This window comes from Anser cygnoides, chromosome 5 (genome assembly GCF_040182565.1).
Source record: "Anser cygnoides isolate HZ-2024a breed goose chromosome 5, Taihu_goose_T2T_genome, whole genome shotgun sequence".
In the NCBI taxonomy this organism is placed as follows: domain Eukaryota; kingdom Metazoa; phylum Chordata; class Aves; order Anseriformes; family Anatidae; genus Anser; species Anser cygnoides.
Genome location: NC_089877.1, coordinates 3,317,189 through 3,338,400, shown reverse-complemented (window position 1 = coordinate 3,338,400; position 21,212 = coordinate 3,317,189). Strand labels below are relative to the sequence as shown.

The window sequence follows — 21,212 nt, the reverse complement described above, 5'->3', positions numbered from 1 at the left end:
CCATTAACTCAGTGTGACGACCCTGTCAAAATGATTAAATGAATAATAGTATTAGAACTTTGCACAATGAGTGTTTTTAATAACATGGGAGTTAGGGAATAATGTTAAATGTTTCAGCTCAAAGACCTAGTTTCCTGTGTTGGCACCAACACTAACAATAAATGTTCATATATCAAGCATTTCTATGTCTTCATTTTAAAGAGAAATTGGGAGACTGATACACCAAGACCAAACTGACATCCTGTTCCTGTGCATGTGAACACATACGGGGTGCATTTCTGACAAAACCTCACTGCACTTTCAGTGTGTCCTTGAGGACCTTTCCATTTGCACAAATTCACTGAAGTCTCAGCTCCATTGCTGTGGCTGACAGGTTTTCAGCAGGAGGAAACTGCTCAAACAAACACATCTTCAAAAAATGTTGAAAGGTGGCATTAAAACGAACACTTCTTATCCTATTTTCCTCAACCCTAACGCATCTCCAAGGTTAGAAGCTTATAGCAGAGCGTATGAAAAGCACTGTCCGTGTGAAGTAGCATCCATTTACCTGAACAGTTCTAACTGAGTACATGCTCCAGACAGAATGCAAAGTTAGGTTACTCTAAATATGTTCACTGTGGATTCAACTAATGCCATCTCCTTCAAAGCTAGGTTGGCTAAGGATATAAAGTTACTGACCTCAAGTGATGAGTAGGAACTCGGACTGTAATTCTTTGCAACTCAGTCACCTCTATGTATAGTCACAAGCTTTCTGCAACTAAACTTGTTTCAAATTTCAAACCCAAATTGAAAGGCATAGTCAAGCAAGAGGGTGGTTTGGCCATAAGGTGTTAACTTACCAGTTGATCCCTGCCTCTACAGTTTGTGGTAACATGGACTTCAGAAAGTTTAATTGATAATGCAGAACAAAACTTAGAGGCTCAGTCCCTAGCAATTAAAAAATTTCTAATGAAGTGACAGCTGTTCAAAGCGTAAATGAAGGAAAAGAGGGCTTAAATCTGATTCTCCATGAGTAAACATCACCATTGTTCAAATCAGCCCCCTAACTCTATTTGAGCCCACCTAAAATGCAAGGACTGGGGAAATGGCGACCACGGAGGGAGGAAAACCTTTGCTGCAGCCCCTCCCTACTGGGGCACAGTTTGAGAGCAGCCCAGGAGACAAGGATTTACGGAGTCTGTGCTGCACCTTTGGGGCAGTCCTGCCTGCCCTTCCATGACATTTTTTGTTTGATGTATCTCACTAGCATAAAGCATTTCGGGGGGGGGGGGGGGGGGGGGGGGCGGCGTGGAGAGAGCAAGATACAGGACAAGATTTTGCAGTCAGATTAGGGGAAAGAGTGAGAAGTACTAACTCTCAAGCTGAGATACATACAGCCAAAAAATACATCCGAAACCCTTCCCAGAAGTGGGAATTTCAGGTCTTGTAGGGTGTGACTCTCCAAGGCCTGATACAGCCACTTATAACCTCACCAAAGTTCAATGTGACTATGAGTGTTTACAAGCATAAGGACTAGGCCAAATTGAGAATGTAAATATTTGGAGTCAGTTCCCCAAACTTGCCTCTATCCACACTGCCAACTAAATCCCAACTGCAGACCAAAAAATGTGAAAAGCAGCAGTTGCATACACTTTACAGCACGGAGACAAAACTAACACACATGGCATTCGGCATTAAAAAAAAAAAAAAAGTAGAATAGTATAGCAGAATAGTAGTAATTCATAATCTAAACTGAACTAATGTTAAACAAGAAATCAATGAAGTTTGGACCAAAACTTGATTTGACTTAGCTATCATTTGATACATTTTGAAGTCTGATCAGTCCAGATTTTGGTTCTTTGCCCTGCAAGATACTGGGTTTCATTAACCCAGGTCACTCATGACACACCATGGACAACATGGTGGGTCCAGCACACAGTGGTAACTCTGACCTAAGCCACATTCTCTTAAACCATCAGAAGCAAGTACTTCTATTTTCTGTCCAGAGGAGCTGAGGAAAATCTTCAGTGAATCTAAAGTAATTTATTTAGCAACCTCAGTCCCATGGTCAGAATTGAATTAGGATCCCAAGTTGGCTTGGGTTCTCAAGCACCCACAGACTTTTTTTACCCCAATTCTTTTAGCTATAAATGAGGATGGCGGCCAGGGATGCATTCATGAGAGTTGTACCCTCCCCCAGACACAGATCCCGAGGGGTACACGCTACTCTCAGCTGCCAGTTCCTAGCCCTTCTCAGAAAGCGTTAAATGCCTTTCAGTCCCACATCTCCACTGCAGACATGGGTTGGAAAAAAATCAGAAAGCTAAGCATCTCCCCAAGACCAGGATATTTTTTTTCTTTGCATGTGTGAGGTAAGGATTCAGGCCTCTTCACTCCCACTACTGTAAACTAACAAGAAGTCCATCCTCTCTCTCTTCAGCTAAGTGGGAAAAGTACAAATCTGGTTCTCTAACTTTATTCAGCTGTGGGAAACTTGGTTTTGCTCTCCAGTTAAAAGCAGGCTCTTCAGCGCACTTAGCAGTGACCTCTTCACAAGGGGCTAGTATCATTTCTTTAAATGCCCCTACACTAAAAATAGTTCTGCTTCCTAAACATGAATGTTTAGCAGTTCCAGGCATTCTGAGATCCTGCATACCACTTTTTTTTTTCCTATTTTTTTTTAAACTGGCCACATTTATTTAACCAGCAATTAAAAAAAGGAGGCCCAGCCGCCCCAGTGATTCTTCCCAGAGGGTCTTAGATGTTTATGAAACACAATGAAAACAATAAAGTGGATAAAATCGTGCTATTCCATCAAGTCCTTGGCAGGACTTCCCAACCAAGAATAAATTGCCATGGTACATTACAGTCAACAGATTACACAATGGTTTACAGGGTCACCAATAATAAAGGGTCACACGCTCCTTTAAATGCTACAGTATATGTTAAAAGTCAGTTGCCTAAAGGGAAACTGCAAGGGTCGGTTCTGAACTTCTCAGAGCAAATTCTGGCAGCCACGGCACAAAAATGCAGGATAAGAAAGGACAGGAGGTGCCTCTCCTTCCCAACACTAGGAAAGGCAGTGACAATGCTGAGCAAGCCGGCTAGGGAAGTTCATCACCCTGAAGAGAGCAGAAGAACGCCAAGCCAGGCAGGATTCCCCTATTTCTGCATACGAGACGCACATGGGAGTTTGCCAGTCTTGCAGCGAGGCCCAGTACCACCCACACTATCGCCCCTACCCAAGAAGCTCCACTCCCCACTCCTCCATACTCCAGGAGAAAACCAGTTCTGTTGCAGAAGGAAGATGGCAGTTTCCCATCAGTCTGGTCACTCTCAAGAGTGCATAGATTGCAGCTAGTCTTAAAAGGTGCTTCACTACATGCTTAGGTATCTTGCTAAAGTAATCATAATTGCTTTAATGTGTTGGTTTTGCTTTTAACAACTGATCTTAAAGCCAGAGGGAAACAAATGACCAAAGGCATAAATCTTTTTCTCACCTTTCAGACTGGTAACAGATTTCTATTTTGCCACCTGCATAACCCAATCACAAAAATCAATGTTAAATTTTGACATTCCTGAACATGCACGATTTTCTCAAATCTGATCTTAAATGTAAGATACTTCTGCTTTTTCTTTGTTAACTTATCCGTGCACTGTATGGAATTTTTTCCATCTACTGAGTGTATGTTAATCACAAATAATCAAAACATCATTGAGTCTTAAAGGCTAGTTAACCTCACTCCAATTCACCCTACTCTGCATGAGCAGAAATCAGACAACAATTTCATCCTTTGTTTCCCAAAAGTTTTGATCATTCCAAGTGGCCTTTACTGGATTGTTCAGTATCTGGCTGAAGTTAAAGACCATCAACACAGAATGAAATGAAAAAAACCTGTTACCCCAAATCAGTGCAACAGTAAAACAAGAGGGTAACAAACGTTACTATCAACCTACTCCATGCTATTATACTATGCATCCCGCTTAATTTAGCTTGACTGTTAAGATTCAAAATACAGTTGAGTGATAAAACTGAAGTAAACATAAAAAGGCTCTCTCGTATGTAGCCACTACTCTTTGATTGCGGTGACCCGCTGCTCTTTAGTAAAGCAAACGCTTGGTACCAAGCCAAGAGCAGTACTTCTGATTTTCCCACCAAGTGAACTGCTGAAGCAGCTCCCTCAGCTCCTCAGCTAAATCTGCCTTGGGATTCTAAAGTCTTCCGCTGGAGTCCAGGTGGTTCTTCTGCTCTTTTCAACGTGCATGCAAATATTGCAGCCAGCTGGACGAACAACGCCAGCGGGCACTGGAAGGGAAGAAAAGCGCCACAGCTTCCCTTCTCTCTCCAGACCAGAGCCCCACACGCGGGGTGCTGGCTCCCCAGCCCGCTTAGTTAGCCCGGTCCCACCGAAGCGGTCTCCTCGGCTCCATCCCTCCGGGCTGCCCCTGCCCTCGCCGCCCAGCAGACGGGACGTCCCCGGGGCACGGCGGTGCCGGGCGGCACAGGGCGGCAGCTCCAAGCGCCGCTCCGCCCGTGCGCAGGGACGGGGCGCCCAGCTGCGCGCTGCCCGGGCAGGGACGGGACGGGACGGGACGGGACGGGCCCCGGGAGCCCCCGTAGCTCCGGCCCCGCTCTGTGGTTTCTCCCCCCCAAGCCCGCGGCTCCCCGGCTCTTACCGAGGCGCGCAGCGGTGCGCTCCCTCCGCCCGGGCGGCTGCAGCTTTTTTGAAGGAGCTGGAAAGAGGGAGGGGGGTGGGAGGAGGAGGGAAGGGGCTGAGATCGAGGGAGAGAGAAGTATGCAAAGGCAGGAAGTGGAGACGGCCACGGCCAGTGCGGGAGATTAATGGGAACCAGTCAGCCGGCAGCCAACAAAGAAACCTGCTCCCCCAGCGCCGCCCGGCCCGGCTGCAGCCCCGCCGCGGCCGGGCAGCCCCGGGCGGCCAAGCCGGCAGCGCTCGGCCCCGGCCCCGGCCCCGCGGAGCCCCCGCGGAGCCCCCGCGGAGCAGTGGGCGCCGCCCCCGGCCCCAAAGCCGGGTCCCCGCCGGGCGGGAGGGAGGCAGGGGAAGGGGAGCAGCCCCGCGGGGCTGCACGGGGCAGGGGGGAGGAGGAGGAGGAGGAGGAGGAGCAGGAGGGGAGAGCCGAGCCCCCCGCCCGCCGACCTTCCTCGCTCTCGCCCGGCGGAACGGTGTTGGGAGCCTTTATTTTAAAAAGCTAACAGCGCTCGAGCCCTGCCTGAGAGGACACGCTTGCCGGGGACGGAGGGAAGGAAGGAAGGAAGGAAAGAAGGAGGGAAGGAAGGAAGGAAGGAAGGAAGGAAGGAAGGAAGGAAGGAAGGAAGGAAGGAAGGAAGGAAGGAGGGAAGGAAGGAGGGAAGGAAGGAAGGAAGGAAGGAAGGAAGGAAGGAAGGAAGGAAGGAAGGAAGGAAGGAAGGAAAGAAGGAGGGAAGGAAGGAGGGAAGGAAGGAAGGAAGGAAGGAAGGAAGGAAGGAGGGAAGGAAGAGCGAGCGGCGAGCTTCCTGCGCCCAGGCGCCGAGCCCGGGGCTTCAGCCCGGCACTCAGGGCGGCGGGAGGCGTCCCGCGGGCAGCTGCTGTCCCCGTGGGGCGAGGGATGGGGACGCCGCGCCAGGCGGTGGAGAGAAAAACCCTCGGAGAGAGGCAGGGTGCCAGCTGCTAGCAGGGTCACGAGCGCTGCAAAACGCGAGGAATGCATCTAGACCTTGAAGTTTTTGTAAACGTTGCAAAGTGACTTGTTGTGCAGACAATAACCAAGCGATAACAGAAACAGGAGAACAATAAGGAGAAGAGTGGCATGCATATTGCATAGCTGGAAGCAAGGATACCAGCATCTCACACTTTTTGAATTTTAAGAAATTTTAATTTCCTTCCTTTGACTGAAACGGAACCAAAATGGCACTCAGCATCAGGCAAACACTTTCCTACACGATGATGCTTGCCTGATCCCTGAGCAGAGTACTCAGGATAAGCTGTTCTCGGCTTTCCCCACCTCATAAACCAAATAATGTGTATTGTCCTGAGATATTCCGATACATCACCCCAACGACAAGGAAATCTGGTGTAAGTGCCCAGCATTGCACAAACCTCCATTACATTTCAAGATAGTGAACGTAAAGGAAATGAGGGTAACTCATCTGGATCCTAATGGGAACATGTATTTCAAAGCACAAGCTATTTCAGCTGCCGGCCTTCTTGGGACAGATGTATTTACTCAGCTGCAGGAGGAGTTCTATGCCACCAAACATCAAAAAATGGCGGAGTTGAAATTTCAACACGCGAGGAATAATTTACCTCCTGAACAAGGTGGTAAGCTTTTTTACCCCAGAATTGCCACAAATAGCTGGCAGGAGCATACAGCGAATACATCTTTTTTTCCCATTTATGAAAATGACAGAGGAGGGCCTCTCCAAGTCTGTTCCACGTGTGCAGCACGACTGCAAAGCCACCCGCTCTCTAAAGGACCAACGATAGCAAAGAAGGACACTCAAGGGAAGATGCTCAACTTGTCATTAAGCAGTAGCACCCCAGACGGCTCTGTCACATCGATGAAACAACTCAAACACGCTAACATCGCTTTTAGCAAATACTGTCTTTCTTCCCCATTTATGTTCAGCCCAGTCCCTCAGACCTCAAGCACCTCAGCAAACGCCTCAGCGGAGTAGAGGAGACCCAACGTTAGCTGTATCCAAACACTCAGCTGGCGCCTCCAGCGTGTTTCATGAAGGAGAGGCCGGTGAAGGGCTGGTCTGCGGCGGTGCCTCAAGGCAAGGCGCTCCGTGCTCTCCCCCTGCCAGCCGCGCCCGGGGCTTGCTTTGTGCGGGGGGCATAGCGAAGGGCTCTGAGCCCGCTCGGCCTCCCCTCCGGTACCGCCGCTCGCCCCGCCCGCTGCGGTCCCTGCCCGGTGCGGTCCCCGCCCCGCGCCTCACGCCGCTCCCGTCACGGCGGGCAGCCTCGCACCCCGCCGCGTTTGAATCTCCCGCCGGGCCGGACCGGGCCGGGCCGGGCCGAGCCGCGGCGCAACGCCCACCTCTCCTCGCCTCTCCTCGCCCTTCCGCCGGCCCCGCCGGGGCGGTCACCGCGCCCATCGCCGCCGCGGATGGCGAGGACGGCCCGGGACGGCCCCTCCGGGCGCCCCCCCGCGGGCGGCGGCCGGGGCCGCGCCTCAGGGCGGGGCGGGCGGGGCCGCGGCGCCCCCTACCGGCCGCGGGCGGAGGGGCGCGGGGCGCACGCGCGCACTGTGACGGCGCGCGCCGGCGGCGGGATGGACGGGGCGGCGGCGGCGCGGACGGCGGGGCTGGCGCGCGCCGTGCTGGAGCGGGCGCGGCGGCGGCGGCGGGAGGAGGAGGAGGAGCAGCAGCAGCCCCGGGAGCGGGAGCGGGGAGCGGCCCCGGTCAGTGCTGCGGGGCGGGAGGGGCCCCCGCCGCTGCACCGAGAGGACCCGGAACGCCCCGGCGCGGCCTTCGCGTCCCTCGCGCGCCTCATGGACCGAGCGGCGGCGGAGTGCGAGGTGCGGGGGGGAGCGCGGGGCCGCGGCTTTGGTCGGAGCGCGAAGAGGAGCGGTGCCGGGTGCCGGGTGCCGCGCCGGGAGGTCTGGGCCGGGAGCCTGCCGCGCCGCCCGGCCGAGGGCACCGAGCTGCCCCCCGCTGCGCTAGGGAGCGGGGCACGGCAACGTGCACCAGGCGGCAACAACTTCGTCACCCCACAGCGCTACGTGACAGTAACCGGCTGGCCCTGCAACGCCAGGTCTGCACAACGACACAAAACCGCAACAGATACACAACGTACAGTGCCTAACGCTGGTGGGACAAGCAGGGGTTGACTTCCACATTCGTGCTTGTGCCAGGACAGCACCGCTTCAGTCACCTGCCCTTGAGAAAAGGGGGGAGTTCTCAGACCCACGAGTTCATGGGTAAAGCTTAAAAAGTGCAAATAAAAACCTACAGCAGAACATAACCACCGAGGCAGCAGAATGCCACTGAGTGCAGGTGATTAAGCACTAAAATTAGGTGATTTGGGACGAGTTGTGTAGAATTACTTAGGGACCAAAGTTGACCCACATTTCGTATCAAACATTTGATTTCACTTCTTTGCTATTTAACTTCATGTAAAAGGACCCGAGTCACGTCCTGTGATACAGAGATACTCTGGGAAGTCCTATGCAGTAGGTCAGAGTGTTTGATGTATTTTGGGACGTAACTCCACAGTAAACCACGACAGCAGCAGCCAAACTGGTAGGTACATAACCTCAAGGAATAAGGTAGCGCAACAGACCTGGAAACAAGACCTGCTATTGGCCTTATTTTCATGTGTGGTCTGCACGGTCAGACAGAAGGAAAATACAAGCAAGACAAAAATCATTATTTTGAAACTTGTTTCCTCTGATCAAAAAGGTAACCCTGCGATGAGCTCTGTGGTGACAGCAGATGGCAGCAGAGCTGTATGCACATACTTAACTCACAGCAGGGAAGATTCAAGTACCTTTACTGCAGAGCCAGAAAAGGACTGCTGTGCTACTGCTGCAATTCTCAAAACTGCTCTGCTACAAGTTACCAGCCTTGAAAGCACTTAAGCTCTTTCACCAGCTCTTTTTCCGGTATTAACATGTCCTCTGCTTTTACAGTGCTTTTTCTGCACATACCCTGCAAAAGCTCTTACCTCACATATACATCCTATTAAGGACCCATAAACTATGGCTTCTTCCACCAGCTTTGCTTGAAGGGCCCGGTCAGGTAGATGTTTCCAGAGCATTCCTTTGGATTTGTTCTGGACAAAAAAGCAATTGATATTGCTGCAGCCTTTTGAAGAAACATGTCATTTAGTGAACACAGCTCTCACCTGAGAGTGGAATCTGACTGCAGTTCATTTGCCTTGTAAGCAGAGTGCCCAAACAATGAGCATTTCTAGGCTAAGCAATTCTTAACCCCTCTATTTGCTAGCACAAAGGCAAGAAAATGATAGCGTTGTGTGGCCTTTAAATAGAAAGAGTGATCTAATTGTATAATAGCTAACTAAAGTCCTTGCCCTCAGAGTATTCTGAATTGCGGATCCCAGTCAGACAACTGTTTGAAATAAAGTGCTGCTCTAAACAGAGAAAAATGTAAAGCACACTTCTGTTCTCGGTATTTTCCTGCGTGGCTTATGGCAATACCAACTCCAGATTTGGCTGTTTTCATGAGTTCAGTTCTGAGGTGACAGAGTCCCAACATACTGTGTAGGGAGACAAGCGTCTGAAAACAGAGCTGACAGTTCTGCACCAGAAGGCAGATGTCCTTTGGACATCTGGGCACTATTTTCATCCTCACATGAAATTAAGCCAGCTGATTAATACAGAACATCAGTAAATGTGCAGTTCCACTTTTAATTGCAAATCTGGAGTTGTTGTCAGCATGGCTGTGATGCTTCTCCATATAATATTCTCTGTTCCAATTGCTGTCCAGAAGTACTATAGATTTGTGCCAGCCTGGAGATGCAATGAGCATGAAGTCAAACACATCTGCAGATATCACAGCAGACAAGCAGGGGAAGAAGAGTTCAAGTCCTCTAAAGAAGAGGTAAGCGGGAATTTGTTTTATTTTAATTAAAGGTTAATCCTTCCCTCACCATGGGACAACTGTAGTCCATCCAGCATCTGTGACGCTTGCTCACGTGAATTTATGTGGATTGACATCATGGGCACATGAAACTGTGGACTGATCTGAGTCTTTGGCTGGGCAGGGCGGGAGGGCAGAGTAAATTCTCGTGGCAGCAATCATTTCAGTCATTTTGTGGAGGGGAAAGTTTAACGGACTTGGAACATCCCCTCTCTCAGGGGCTAAATTTGTATTTTCTGAGGTTATCATTAGAAAGCAGCATCTTTTTCTTTCCAGAAAAATGCATCTGCAGGAGAATCCAGTCGAGCTAGAACTTGCCATCAGTGTGTAAGTTTACAGAATACTTTGTTTTTAAATTGAGATATAGCATTTCCCTAGCATTTTGCATCAAGCTGGTTAAAATTTACAGTCAGGTGTGGAGATCTTGTGATGGCACAGATTAATCAGCAATGCGTTCATAATCCTAATGCATGTATAGATGGGCAACAGAATGGACAGAGACTTACACAATTAAATATAAATCAGATCGTGACATTATGGCACATAACTAGTTAAATCTGTTTAATATTTTGGACTGATACAAAACGTCAAAACATTGTGAATAATCTTAGGCTGTTGTGATTTGCATCAGCAGCAATAATCCAGCAGTCCTCCACTCTCACCTCATTTGTGCTCCGGACACATTCCCAACGCTCAAAAAAGGCAAGCAACACATGCATGCTGCAGTTGCTTAGCCAGTTATGCCGGGCCCTGATACAGTCTTTCTGAAGACTCCTGTTCGTCCAGGAGAAGAAAACCTTATTTTTCAAAGCCAAACACCTCACCAAATCAATTTTGGGAACTTCTAAGCCACAAAAGATGAGAAATACGGAATCTATACCACAGTACAAATTGATGAGAGTACCCTGGTGTATAGATGACTTCCATGTTTATGTTCAAAATTGTTTAGGTTGACAGCTTTCAGTTTTCTGAGGGAGAAATTATAGCATGTTGATTATTTCCATTGATTAAATCAATCGATTAAATACTTTGAATATGACATTCGCTAATTTTGGTATTAATAGAAACATTTTGCAGTTTGGTCTATATATTGCCTGTGTACTTTGAAAAAAAAAAGTTAATGTTTATATAGCAGATTAAATATTTTCACCCAAATTCAAAATTTATATTTTTATGGGAAATTCAATATAACTAAATAGTAATGATGTTTGTTTATTCTCCCCTCCCCACCCCTACAGACCAGGAAAGCTTCCAAAGATATCTACATTGAAGTTTCTCCTGGCACCTATTCTATCACAGCAACCTCAGAGGACATGGTGAAACAAACCCACGTGGTGGACATCAGTGCAGGACAAAGTATTGATTTAACTTTTGTTCTATGACGTTTGCTGGTGATCATGGGAATAAAATACTAGGGTTTTTTTAAAGCATGTAATGAACTATGCATTACTTGTTCATGTTAGCACTTTAATAGTATCCTCTTCTTTGGGACTATATTTTTACGGCCTGTATATCCGTTTTCTACTTAATGCAATTATATACAGCATACTTTGTACACTGATTTTATAAATATTTGTACATTGTTTGCCTTAATTCCAATTATGTGACTGTGTAATTCCAGGCTCCTCCATTTTAAACAATTAAAGATACAGTTAGTGGAATAAATACATGCTTTAGTCTTTGTGATGACAGTTTATATTACCCTCAGACAGGAAGTCCATGTCACGTTCATGGCCATGAAGAGCAAGATCCCTGTGGTGTGAATACAGATGTACATACCAGCTTCTGTGGGCTGGCACTGATTTTAGAGCTGCTGCACATCTGGCTCAAAATGCATCCCCCCCCCAACCCCCCCCGCATCTGTATATTTATTATTCTGATAAAGAAATAAAATGCCAATGAAATTGACTACCTAGGACCCCACCTCAGGAAGGTGCTTGAATGTATGTCAGATGCTTTCACCAGCAGAAACTACTGACAGACTTCAAATCCTGTCTCTTCACAGACTCTTACCTAGGCTAAATATCACTTAGCTGCCTTTTTCAGTAGAAGGTACGATAACATGGCCTGTCTCCTATTTCCTGCAGGGGAAAAGTACTGCTGAGCACCTGCATAATGCAGTTTATTTCCAAATTCATATTCTTTAAACATGAACAATCCCACTAACACAACTCACTGGGTGACCTCCGAAAGATCAGATTCCACAGTTAGAATTAGTGGCATGATCTGTATAGATCTGTTATCTTTTTGTAGCTGATGGTTTACACTGTTTCAGCTGTAAACTAGTTTCAGTTAATCTTGGAGGAGAATATAAGATTCTGTGGCTTAAATGCTGAATCTCTGAGAATTTTGCTGTCTCTATCTTCATATCCTTTACTTTCTCTTCTGCTTTAATACTGAAAAAAAATATTTTTGGCTGTCACCTTGTATTGTTTCTCTATTCCTTCTGGCTTCCTACAAAGAGGATTTGCTATGCTGAATTCTTTTGGCTATCTCCAGAGGACTGTAGATAAATTGGAGGTTTAATAGACTTTGCTTTCCATCTATTCAGGATTTTAGTGCTAATAGTAGTTCACCTGATCTCTCCAGAACTGTAAAGATTTCACATCCAAATAATTAGGGACTTAATATAACACAAGCCTAACCCTAGAGTAAAGAATGAGAATGCTGAAATTCCATGTAGGTGGAAATAATTTTTCAGTTATTAAAATAATGGTTATCCATATTCTATAGAGAAAGTGCCTAAATCAGAACTTTTATTTGCTCAATAAATGTAACACTGCTATAGTGTAAGCAGTTTACCTGAAATTTCAGCTCTTGAACTTCATCAGCTGTACATTTATTTATTAGATTCTGATTTATCACATCTCTCTCTGCTTTGTTGTGAGTTCTTTGCTGTTTTTTTCTCTGTCCTCTTCTGTATCTGTCTGTATCGTCAAGCTTGTCCTCTCCTGTGCAAGTTGTTTTATGTTTATCATCAGACTGTCTTCTTTCTCGCTCTTTGCTTTCCTGATGCCACGAAACCTTCCTCCTGGAAGACGGAAACAAATCCCTTGGTAGTCTATTTTTTAAAAAATAAGCAGCATCAGTGTGTCTGTAACTTTGGCTTTCCTGACTCTAAGATAGATATACCTCTGCCTCATGTAGCTTTGATAATGGTATCATTTCTGTAATAGTATCATTTCTGTAACAAACTTCACTGTTGAAATACAAGTGTTACAATAAGACCAAAGGATTTTCAGGAGCTGTTAAGCTTTGACTAAACTTTGCTCCTTTGGAAGTTAGAGGAGTTTGTTTGGTTTTTTTTTTTTTGACTACAGAGGGAGGGCATAAGCCCAGCAGACAGCATCTCTTAAAAGCCTAGTCTCTAACTTTACTTGTTTGTTGCAACTTACTTTTGATGCAGTCTGTATTGTAAGACAAAATTCTGCTTCAGGTATCTCAAGGAGTAGCAATGCAACTTCTAGCAAAGTAACATATCTTAAAACACAAAAGACAATTTTACAGGAATAAAAGTTTGTCATTATACTCTGTATTACCAAGTTGTGTCCACTACTGTGATTCATGCTGCTGGTTTTGAGCTAGAATGAAGCCACTCTGGTTTCTTTCTGGTTTTACCAAAAGGCAAAGCATGTCACTACTGCACAAATATGACATTTGGCTAACACAGAGCATGTCTGTCTGGAGTTCTGTATTGGCGTTAAAATTCCAAATTCCTAGGAAACTAATTACAAAAGTGTATAATGTGTGTATATTATGATTGTTTAAATAATAAAATATGAAAAATACAGTTAAGTAGTAGGCTTCTGCTAAAAATTAATGCATAAAACATTGAGAAAACAAAATATATTCCAGTGTATTCTCTGCTCACTAAGACATGTCATTAACAGATTAATCTCCTCCTAATCATGCTAGTATGTTTAAATTACAGTAGCATTTTATTTTTTTAAGTACATTTTTTTAAGTACTTCAGCATTTTTATTAAGTACATACGTTTTTTTTTATTTTTTAAGTACATTTTATTTCTGATTATTTGTACCAACGGTGCTCATGTGCAGAGTAGTGTTTCTGTTCATCCTGCCATTTTTTCATCTTCCCCTTCTTCCTGCAAGCATTTTTATTCCTCTTCTCTGCCTGCTTTGTTTGGTATTCATGTTCTCACTGATTTTTTTCCAAGTTTTTCTAAAGCAGGAGGGGACCACTGTAGGAAGAAACCAAGCCTGAAAACAGGCTGTTGTTCCCTTGTCTTAGATGTGATACAGTTTGCTTATTCTGTATCCCCTACCTTTACAGTAGTAATCAGCTGTTTAAACTGCTTGCTTCTTGTGAGGAAGAGAAGTTACTTGTAAAGACTGTTTAAAATATTGATTTTTATCTTTCTGAGACAGAAATCATGAGTAACAGAATTTGACTAGAAGAGCCCAGCACTCTTCCAGATTGAATCTAGGAGTTATTGTACATAAGCTATCTTTTCTTGTGTTTTCACATTGAAGGTCAGAACTGTCCGTTTTCAGGGATACTCCAATTAGCTGGTGCAACACGGAACATGTCCACAACAGAGATGGCTTTGGATTCCAGCTTGCCCTTTGTACATGTGCTGCTGCAACTGGTGATTTCTGGGGGGAGTAAAATTGTAGCTTAACCTTATGAACAGTAAAACCAGAACTAAAGCTCTGAACATTCATTTAGGAAGAGAGGGAAACACACTTTACTAAACCTGAAAGGAATTCTTTCAGGTGATTATTCTGCACAGACTAGCTATGCAGGTTAAGGAACATGTTAGCATCAAAAAAGTCATAGGAAAATGTCGGGGAAGAAACTCAACGAGGGATATCTGCGCTTCCACATGAGATTCATTGTTCTGGTGCTTTTCCATTAGACAAGTTACCAAAAGAAGAGCTAGCATGCACGAGGAGGGAGATGAAATGTTGTGAAGGAGGGAATTTTGGATCAGAGGCTGATATGTAAATGTATGATCCTTATTATCAACTACAGGCTAAGTGACTGCCCATACGAAGGGGGCACAGAACACACTGGTTATTTCCCTCCGGCTGCTTCTTCCCTTTAAGGGTGTTAAAAAGTACCTTAATTACTGTGTTGGGACTTGCATTGTCTCCTTTTCCAGTATTTCCACTTGGGTCCTGCAGATTCGTCTAACCTGGGCTTCTCACGATGGCTGGAGTCTGTGTTAACAGCACTGTCCACAACATCACTCTTAGTGGGGAATGACTCCAGATCACACTCTGAATCAGAAGGGGAAGAAGCTGCCACAGCTGCTGATTCTCCTTGTTTCACACCTTCCAGTTCTAAAAGGTGTGGAGAGGATTTGCTGCTGGGTTCTACCTCTTCAGGTTTTCTCTGAAAGACCAGAGACCTGGGTGGAAGAGGCCAGCAGGGATGGCAGCAGCAGATGCACCCGACACAGGCTGGTGAACAGCACATACAACCACAATGATAGTGGAAAAGTGGCCAGCAGGGTGAGAAGAGCAAGCTGTGCTTAGCAAAACTATGTACAACACAAACAGAAATCAGGGCTGTTTTAGGACTACAGGAAAAAATACAAGAACTAGTGTCAGGACTTTCTCTGGGCCTTAACCTGCTGGTGAAGGGCATGTGGATCATCTCTACAATTCTCCCACACAGGCTAGGAGGGATCCACAGAGCTACACCTAGAGGGAGTTTCACTTTCTTGTCATTCCAGAACCGGACCGTAATTTCTTCATCTTCTGAGGCTGTTGAAAGAAAAGGCAAGCAGCTGTAAGCAGCTGTTCTGCCTAGGGTGCACACACACAGCTCAGGCTTTGCAGCTTTATGCATGCTTTCTCCTCATGCCAGTGGCAGGATCAACTATCACCCCTTACTGTGACAACTCATCATAACTTTGTGGAGGGCAGAGTGGGCAGCTAGGGGCACCTTCAGTGTGGCAACGGCTCTGGCAGCATCTTTCCTTCCAGTTTTTCATCAAATGAACACGTAAACGTTGGCTGAGTTACCTTTGTTGTTGCTGCCAAAGATAGCAGTAACACTCTGAGGACATTTTACCAGTATTTTGAGAAGTCAGCAGAGCCTGTCAGACATGGGAAAATGAATGAGCTGTTGAAATGCCATGCTTGGGTGATAAGATCACCCTCAGGATGTACCATTCAGTACAAGCACTAGCACTCTAGCACAGATGGATGCTTCCTGAGAGTTACCACATTTAGATCTCTCAGGAAAATGCCATTGTCCTTCACACAACAGACACAGCCTTGTCTGAGCATACAGGAAATAACCGATAAGTGGATACAGAAGGTGACATTTTTATGGGTCACAGCTTCCTTAGGGTCAGACCAGCGAGGTTACATACAGATCACATCAGCTACATCACCTCCTGGAAGCCTTAAGCAATGCTAAACTGTAGTGTGCGCTCTGAGAGTTCTCTGTCAATAGCGTCACAATGGAGTTTATCCCAACAGTCTCGCCTGTGTTCCCGAGCGAGGCAAGCAAGATAAGGGCAGTATCTTAGTATCTTTCTTACCTCGTAAGGGGTCCCTTGTCTCAATGCCCGTGAGGACAGTTCCTGGGCCATACCTCCCCATATCTGGTTCCCAAGGCGCCAGCACTTTGTCTCCAGGGAGTAAGGAGTGCTCCATACCATTTGTATATTCCAGGATGTCATCCTTCACTGTTTTTTGCATGCAGACTGGATGCCTTCCATGTGACCGAAATGGTTCAGCAAACTCTACCAAGAACACTCCTCTTTCATTCTGTTACCAGGAACAAAACAGTTCCTCTGAAAAACACACTGAAATGTGTCAGGTCACATAACCTTCACCAGCAGCCTTCCTGTGGCTGTGTGGCTAGGTCAGAGCACCTAGCAAGCCTGAACTTGGACATGGTTTTAATTCTGAATTAAGACAGACGTAAAAAGTGCCAGAAGGCTCACTACAAACCAGGCTGAGTGAAGCATACGTACAGATTCACTACAGCTGGGACCTGTATTCCATCCCTGCCAAAAATCCTATAGAGGTGGAGCGCAACTGGATTTCACAAACCACACTGCATACACCAGGGACAGTGAAGCTGTTCAGACCTATTCTTTATGCATGCCCAAGTCCTTCCTCATTAGACACATTAACTCAGTGCTTCTTTGGGAAGTTGTTGGAAATTTTTATTTTCTTGTAAGCTAAGGCCTGTCAAGACACTTTCCATCAACAATGAAATGAGGCACTTCCCTGTTCTTGAGAAAGAACACACTTTTTTCTGTTAAGTTTGAAATGCTAACAAACTAATGAATTAAAGCTTTCACTAACATTTCTGAAAAGACAACCGTGTCATTGGTCTGTAGCTGACTCAAGCTGGAAGTGTGTACATAATACACTAACACTTTTCCTGCACTGTTGGTGGTTCTGTGTCTATACACAACAGTAGCCGGTATGTTGTTCACAACAACACTGACGCCATCCAAATCTGGCTCAATGCCCAGCACCAGCAGAGATGGAGGCCTGCTCCTGCAAGGTACACAGCAAGGCAGCCCTCACCAAAATGCGAGGGGTCTGGGGTGCTTGCAAGTTAGCTCCAGGAGAGGCAAAAAACAAGCTTCCCAGAAAGAAAATACTGTTTGGAATAAACCTTGTGTTTAAAGGTAAAGATCTTTTAACTGAGCTCAGAAGGTAGGAAGGGGAACAGCACTACATCCAACCCCTACAGTACCCTTTGTATTAGAGCAACATGATGGGTCACGACTCCCAACAGGGAGTACAACTCACCTGGTGAAGGCACACAAGATCTTTATGAGGTCTGAAAAAGCAACATATTTGGGACCTCTTTAGACATATAGCAGCCTCCCTGGCACAAGCAGCTGCTTGTCTGTGTACAAAGGTGGGTGGGCACTCATCTTCTGTACACGATGATGATCCCTGACCCAAGTCTGATCACTTTTAGAAACAGGCTTGGTAAAGGATGCTGATTAGTGCAAGGATCTGATCACCATCAATATTATTGCTGTCTGAGGCAATACTGCATGCAAAATGCTCAACCAACATGCCACGAAAGCAGCATATAAAGACAGCCTAGAATCATGCATATTAGGAGCTTTATGAATCATCATAAACATGAGCATAAACCAATCTTGTGATTTGTTCTCTAATTCACACAGCAGCTGAAATGGAACAAAATGGCTAAACAAAACTCAGGTGGTGTGCAAAGACAAGATTGGTCTTTGCCACACACAGAGGGGTGTGTGGCAGTCACACTGACTTCACCCAGCTCGTCTGAGTTCAACAGATGACCCAGCTGCTTCCTGCAGGTGAACAGATTTGACTCTGACAATGCACACCCAATTACACATACCCACATGACTACAGCACTGCAACTGCCACTCACCTCTATCTCCTCTTTTACTGTACCACGATAATAAAATCCATCATGTTCTCCTCTCACTAGAACAGGGACATTCCTGTCTAAGCCCGCTGATCTCCCTGATATGCTCAGCCTCCTCCATGCTGGGCCAGGGGATGGGAGGCAGTGGTTAAGCCACTGGCACCTTGAATAAAAGAAAATGGGTCAGCGGTAAGAGAAAACAGCTACTGTAGGTCAGGAAAAAGAAATCTTGTAAGAACTGAATCACTGCACCTCATTTTATAACACTCCCACAGGTCCAATAGTGTGGAAGGAAACAGAAAACTTGCCTGTGCTGGGAAAAACCCTTACTCTTGGAAAAAAAAAAAAAAGTGCCTGACCTACCCAATTCTCTTTGATTTGGGATCTAGAGGAAGGGAGATAGAAATATGCTGGAATCCTGGGCTAGAATAACCTGCACTAGCAGCTTCGCTGGTTGCATGGCAAGTCAATACAACTCTTAAGATCAGGCAAGAGAAAGGATAAATCTCCAGCATAAAACACAGTTTAGATGTACTCAAGAGCACTGTAGCTGATGGTTTGTCCTGGGGAATTCAAGAAACAACAGAAAAAGCAGAAAAGTAATTCTGCTGGTTGATGACAGATTTAAGTTCAAAGCAGGAAAAATAATTCCATCACAAAGCATTAGATCCATTTCACAGAAGATCGCTGCTAACGCAAAATGCTTTTATTTATCCAAATAACATTAAAAGTATGTTTCTTTGATAGCAGTTTTACTCCAGGCTTTGCTTTCCAAAATCTCCCAGAGCAGCAAATCATTTCAGCTAATACCATCTAAAGACTGCCAGCACAAGGGAGGGGAAAACACAAATGATGCTGAAGTTGCTGATTTATTAACCTGACACATTCCAACCTGTTTAAAGATCACAAAAAAAGAACAAATCACAGGCTGAAACAAGAACTTAATTTTACCTCTGGAGGGCAGGGGGCTTGGTGACCCAGGTGGGACACGCTGCAAAAGAGCTCCTACAGCAGGGGTTGACAGTAGGGATGACACTGAAACATGGGAATTTGTCCAGAGCTGGCATCACACTGCAGTATCTGTGATCAATAGGCTGGAACCCTTCTGAATGAGCCATTCGTGGAAAAGCATCTACCTGCAAGACTAAATCATGATCTGTTAGAAGCTGAGAAGAGACAATATATTTGCATTTTCCAACCCCAAGCAAATGCTTTCTGGCGTACGTTAAGAACTCAGTAACTTTTATGAATTATTACCACAAAAAAAAAGGAATGAATTCAAAGTATCCAGTCTGGTGTTTGATCAGATGAACCCTTATTACTGATCTCTGTGATGTTTAGTCATTCAAATCCCTACCCGACAAAGGGACACGAAAATCCAGGGAAACTAGACATGCTGTGAAAATCGCAAGGAAAACAATGTCCTCACCTACCTCCAGCTTTTGTTCCCCTCTGTCATTTTGCTGTTTTCTTACACCTACACTCTCCTTTAAAGCTTCCTTGCGCACAGACGCAGCCAAACCTTTCCTACTGCACAAGCTAAAACAGAAACTGCAGCTGAAGCTCGCATAGTCAAGCAGACATGACAGCTTTTGAATGTAACGCTAGAATACAGTTGCCTGTTACTTGTTTTATTTATAGTGATGTATGAAGAGGAAATATTTTGATCTTTCAGCTGTCCTGTCATGTTTTATAACAGTAGGATTATGGCTTGCCATGAGAAAGAATGAGATGCTTAGATTTGACAAGTGATAACTATTCAGAGGCTGTCACAGTAAGATACATGACATGATGCTCTCTCCAATAATCTGAGATTTATTAGACAAGGTTCATTTTTGCTTTTTTTTTTTTTTGGCTTAGAAACTTTCAGCATGCTGAGGGTAAAACCTGCAATGGAAAGTCAGGGATATGTAAACTTTGAGTGCCTAATTTCCCTTATAAAATACAGTTTAGGCTTTTATATTAGGCACTTAGAACAATATTTAAATGTTATTGAGAGAGATACGAACAGAGAATGCTTTTTGTGAGTTTCTACAAACTCTTATTATGTATCATTTCAAAACCCGCACAAAGTAAATTAACTGCTGCAAAATGTGTTTCTAGAAGAGCAAATCAACACATTATACTCATATTTCACAACTACACAAACTTCCCTGTTATAAGACAAAGCCAACTGGAGTCAGTAATATTTTCCAAAGAAACACAAATACCGGTTCTACATTAAAGCCCATTGTAACGCTTCTCAGAGCTGTCACTGCTGAGGAGAACCAGGTCCCCAATTTATGTACAGAACAGGGCTCTGACACAGGCAATTGTGTTGTGTTCTATGAGATTTCCTGGACAGTTCCAGGAACTTGAACCCGGCAGTGTTTCAAACTTACCAGCTACTGATAACACAATCGTGTCAATTTGAATTTAGTCCCGATGCACAAACCTTGCCCTTTTCCCTGGTCGGTGCAAGAAGCATTTGCTGCCAGCGTTTTCCAGTTGCTAAGAAGGTTGCCAGCATCGTTACCACCAGGAACTGACGTGCTGACCTGACCAGCTAAAAACAGCTGCAACCCAAGTACAGAGCTAACCATTTGTCTGCCACTTACTTGCTCAACTTTGTACTCCTAAACACAGTTCTGCTGATCTAGGTACTGCGATGAAAGACTGCAGGGGCAGAGAAGGGATTATAAAAGGGCAAAGTGTCCTCCAGTCCTTTTGTGTACTATTATATGGCAAAAAAATCACACCATACAAAGCTACAGCTCAGATTCAGAGAAACCACCACAAGATATGACAAATATACTGGTTTGAAATGAGGACAGAAGGGCTGAAACTGAGACAAACTGAGATCAAATCACTTTACAAACTTTTCCTTTTCACAGTTAAGGGGAAGAATTAGTGAGTTCTCCCCTTTTCCTGCAAAGCAGATATCAAAAAAAGCCAAAGTATAAAGCAGAAATCTTCCTGCTAATCCCTACTGTGATCCCTAACCTTTATTTTCTCCTTAAGAAACATTAACACCTTGTGTCAGTATTTCCCACCATGCTCCACAGAAACATAATTAATTGCATTTAGTAGGCATTTTTCAATTCGCTGCTATTAAAACATGAGAACAGAGGAGATGACTGCAATTAAGGACAAGGATACTGACAGCACTTACAAAGTCTGTAACCATTTTCTCTCTGTTTTGCTGAACCCAAAGATGAACTGCTCTCATGCTGCCAGCTGAATTGTTAGTATCAATACAACTCCCTGACGTACAGCAAATGTTAACAAC

At 45.3% G+C, this 21,212-nt stretch overlaps 3 protein-coding genes across 8 annotated transcripts in view; 1 reads left to right on the top strand and 2 right to left on the bottom strand.

Annotated features, from left to right (window-relative positions):
• DENND2B (DENN domain containing 2B) overlaps window positions 1–7,149 on the bottom strand; it is a 165,497-nt gene extending 158,348 nt beyond the window's left edge. For 3 of the 5 annotated variants that reach the window (XM_066997293.1, XM_066997292.1, XM_066997294.1), the window contains exon 1: window positions 4,657–5,297. The gene's annotated coding sequence lies outside the window, so the exon portion shown is untranslated. Of the gene's footprint in view, window positions 1–4,656; window positions 5,298–7,020 lie in introns of those variants that run through there. The other 2 variants (XM_048069987.2, XM_066997295.1) reach the window with 2 other exon arrangements.
• On the top strand, window positions 7,090–11,759 carry AKIP1 (A-kinase interacting protein 1). 2 transcript variants are annotated; one of them, XM_066997347.1, is made up of 5 exons: window positions 7,090–7,500; window positions 7,699–7,736; window positions 9,431–9,544; window positions 9,860–9,910; window positions 10,822–11,759. In XM_066997347.1, exons 1-5 carry the CDS (start codon window positions 7,090–7,092, stop codon window positions 10,901–10,903), a joined length of 696 nt encoding a protein of 231 aa, XP_066853448.1. In that variant the 3' UTR covers window positions 10,904–11,759. The 2 variants fall into 2 exon arrangements, with proteins under 2 accessions (XP_066853448.1, XP_047926153.2); XM_048070196.2 differs by lacking the exon at window positions 7,699–7,736.
• Window positions 11,760–12,473: 714 nt separating this feature from the next.
• C5H11orf16 (chromosome 5 C11orf16 homolog) lies at window positions 12,474–21,122 on the bottom strand. The gene is given in 6 exon segments (XM_048070194.2): window positions 12,474–14,199; window positions 14,668–14,721; window positions 14,723–15,315; window positions 16,101–16,329; window positions 17,948–18,107; window positions 18,896–21,122. Coding segments are annotated over 6 exon segments (1,428 nt in total). The 5' UTR covers window positions 19,063–21,122; the 3' UTR covers window positions 12,474–13,974.
• Window positions 21,123–21,212: the final 90 nt, after the last annotated feature.

What these genes read in the sequence shown, in the direction of transcription:
- AKIP1 (XM_048070196.2), top strand. Translation starts at nt 7,090, where the DNA reads ATGGCGAGGACGGCCCGGGACGGCCCCTCCGGGCGCCCCCCCGCGGGC. An exon ending in GAGCGGCGGCGGAGTGCGAG is followed by an intron (nt 7,501 to 9,430) that starts GTGCGGGGGGGA and finishes ATTGCTGTCCAG; the next exon opens with AAGTACTATAGATTTGTGCC. An exon ending in TCAAGTCCTCTAAAGAAGAG is followed by an intron (nt 9,545 to 9,859) that starts GTAAGCGGGAAT and finishes TTTTCTTTCCAG; the next exon opens with AAAAATGCATCTGCAGGAGA.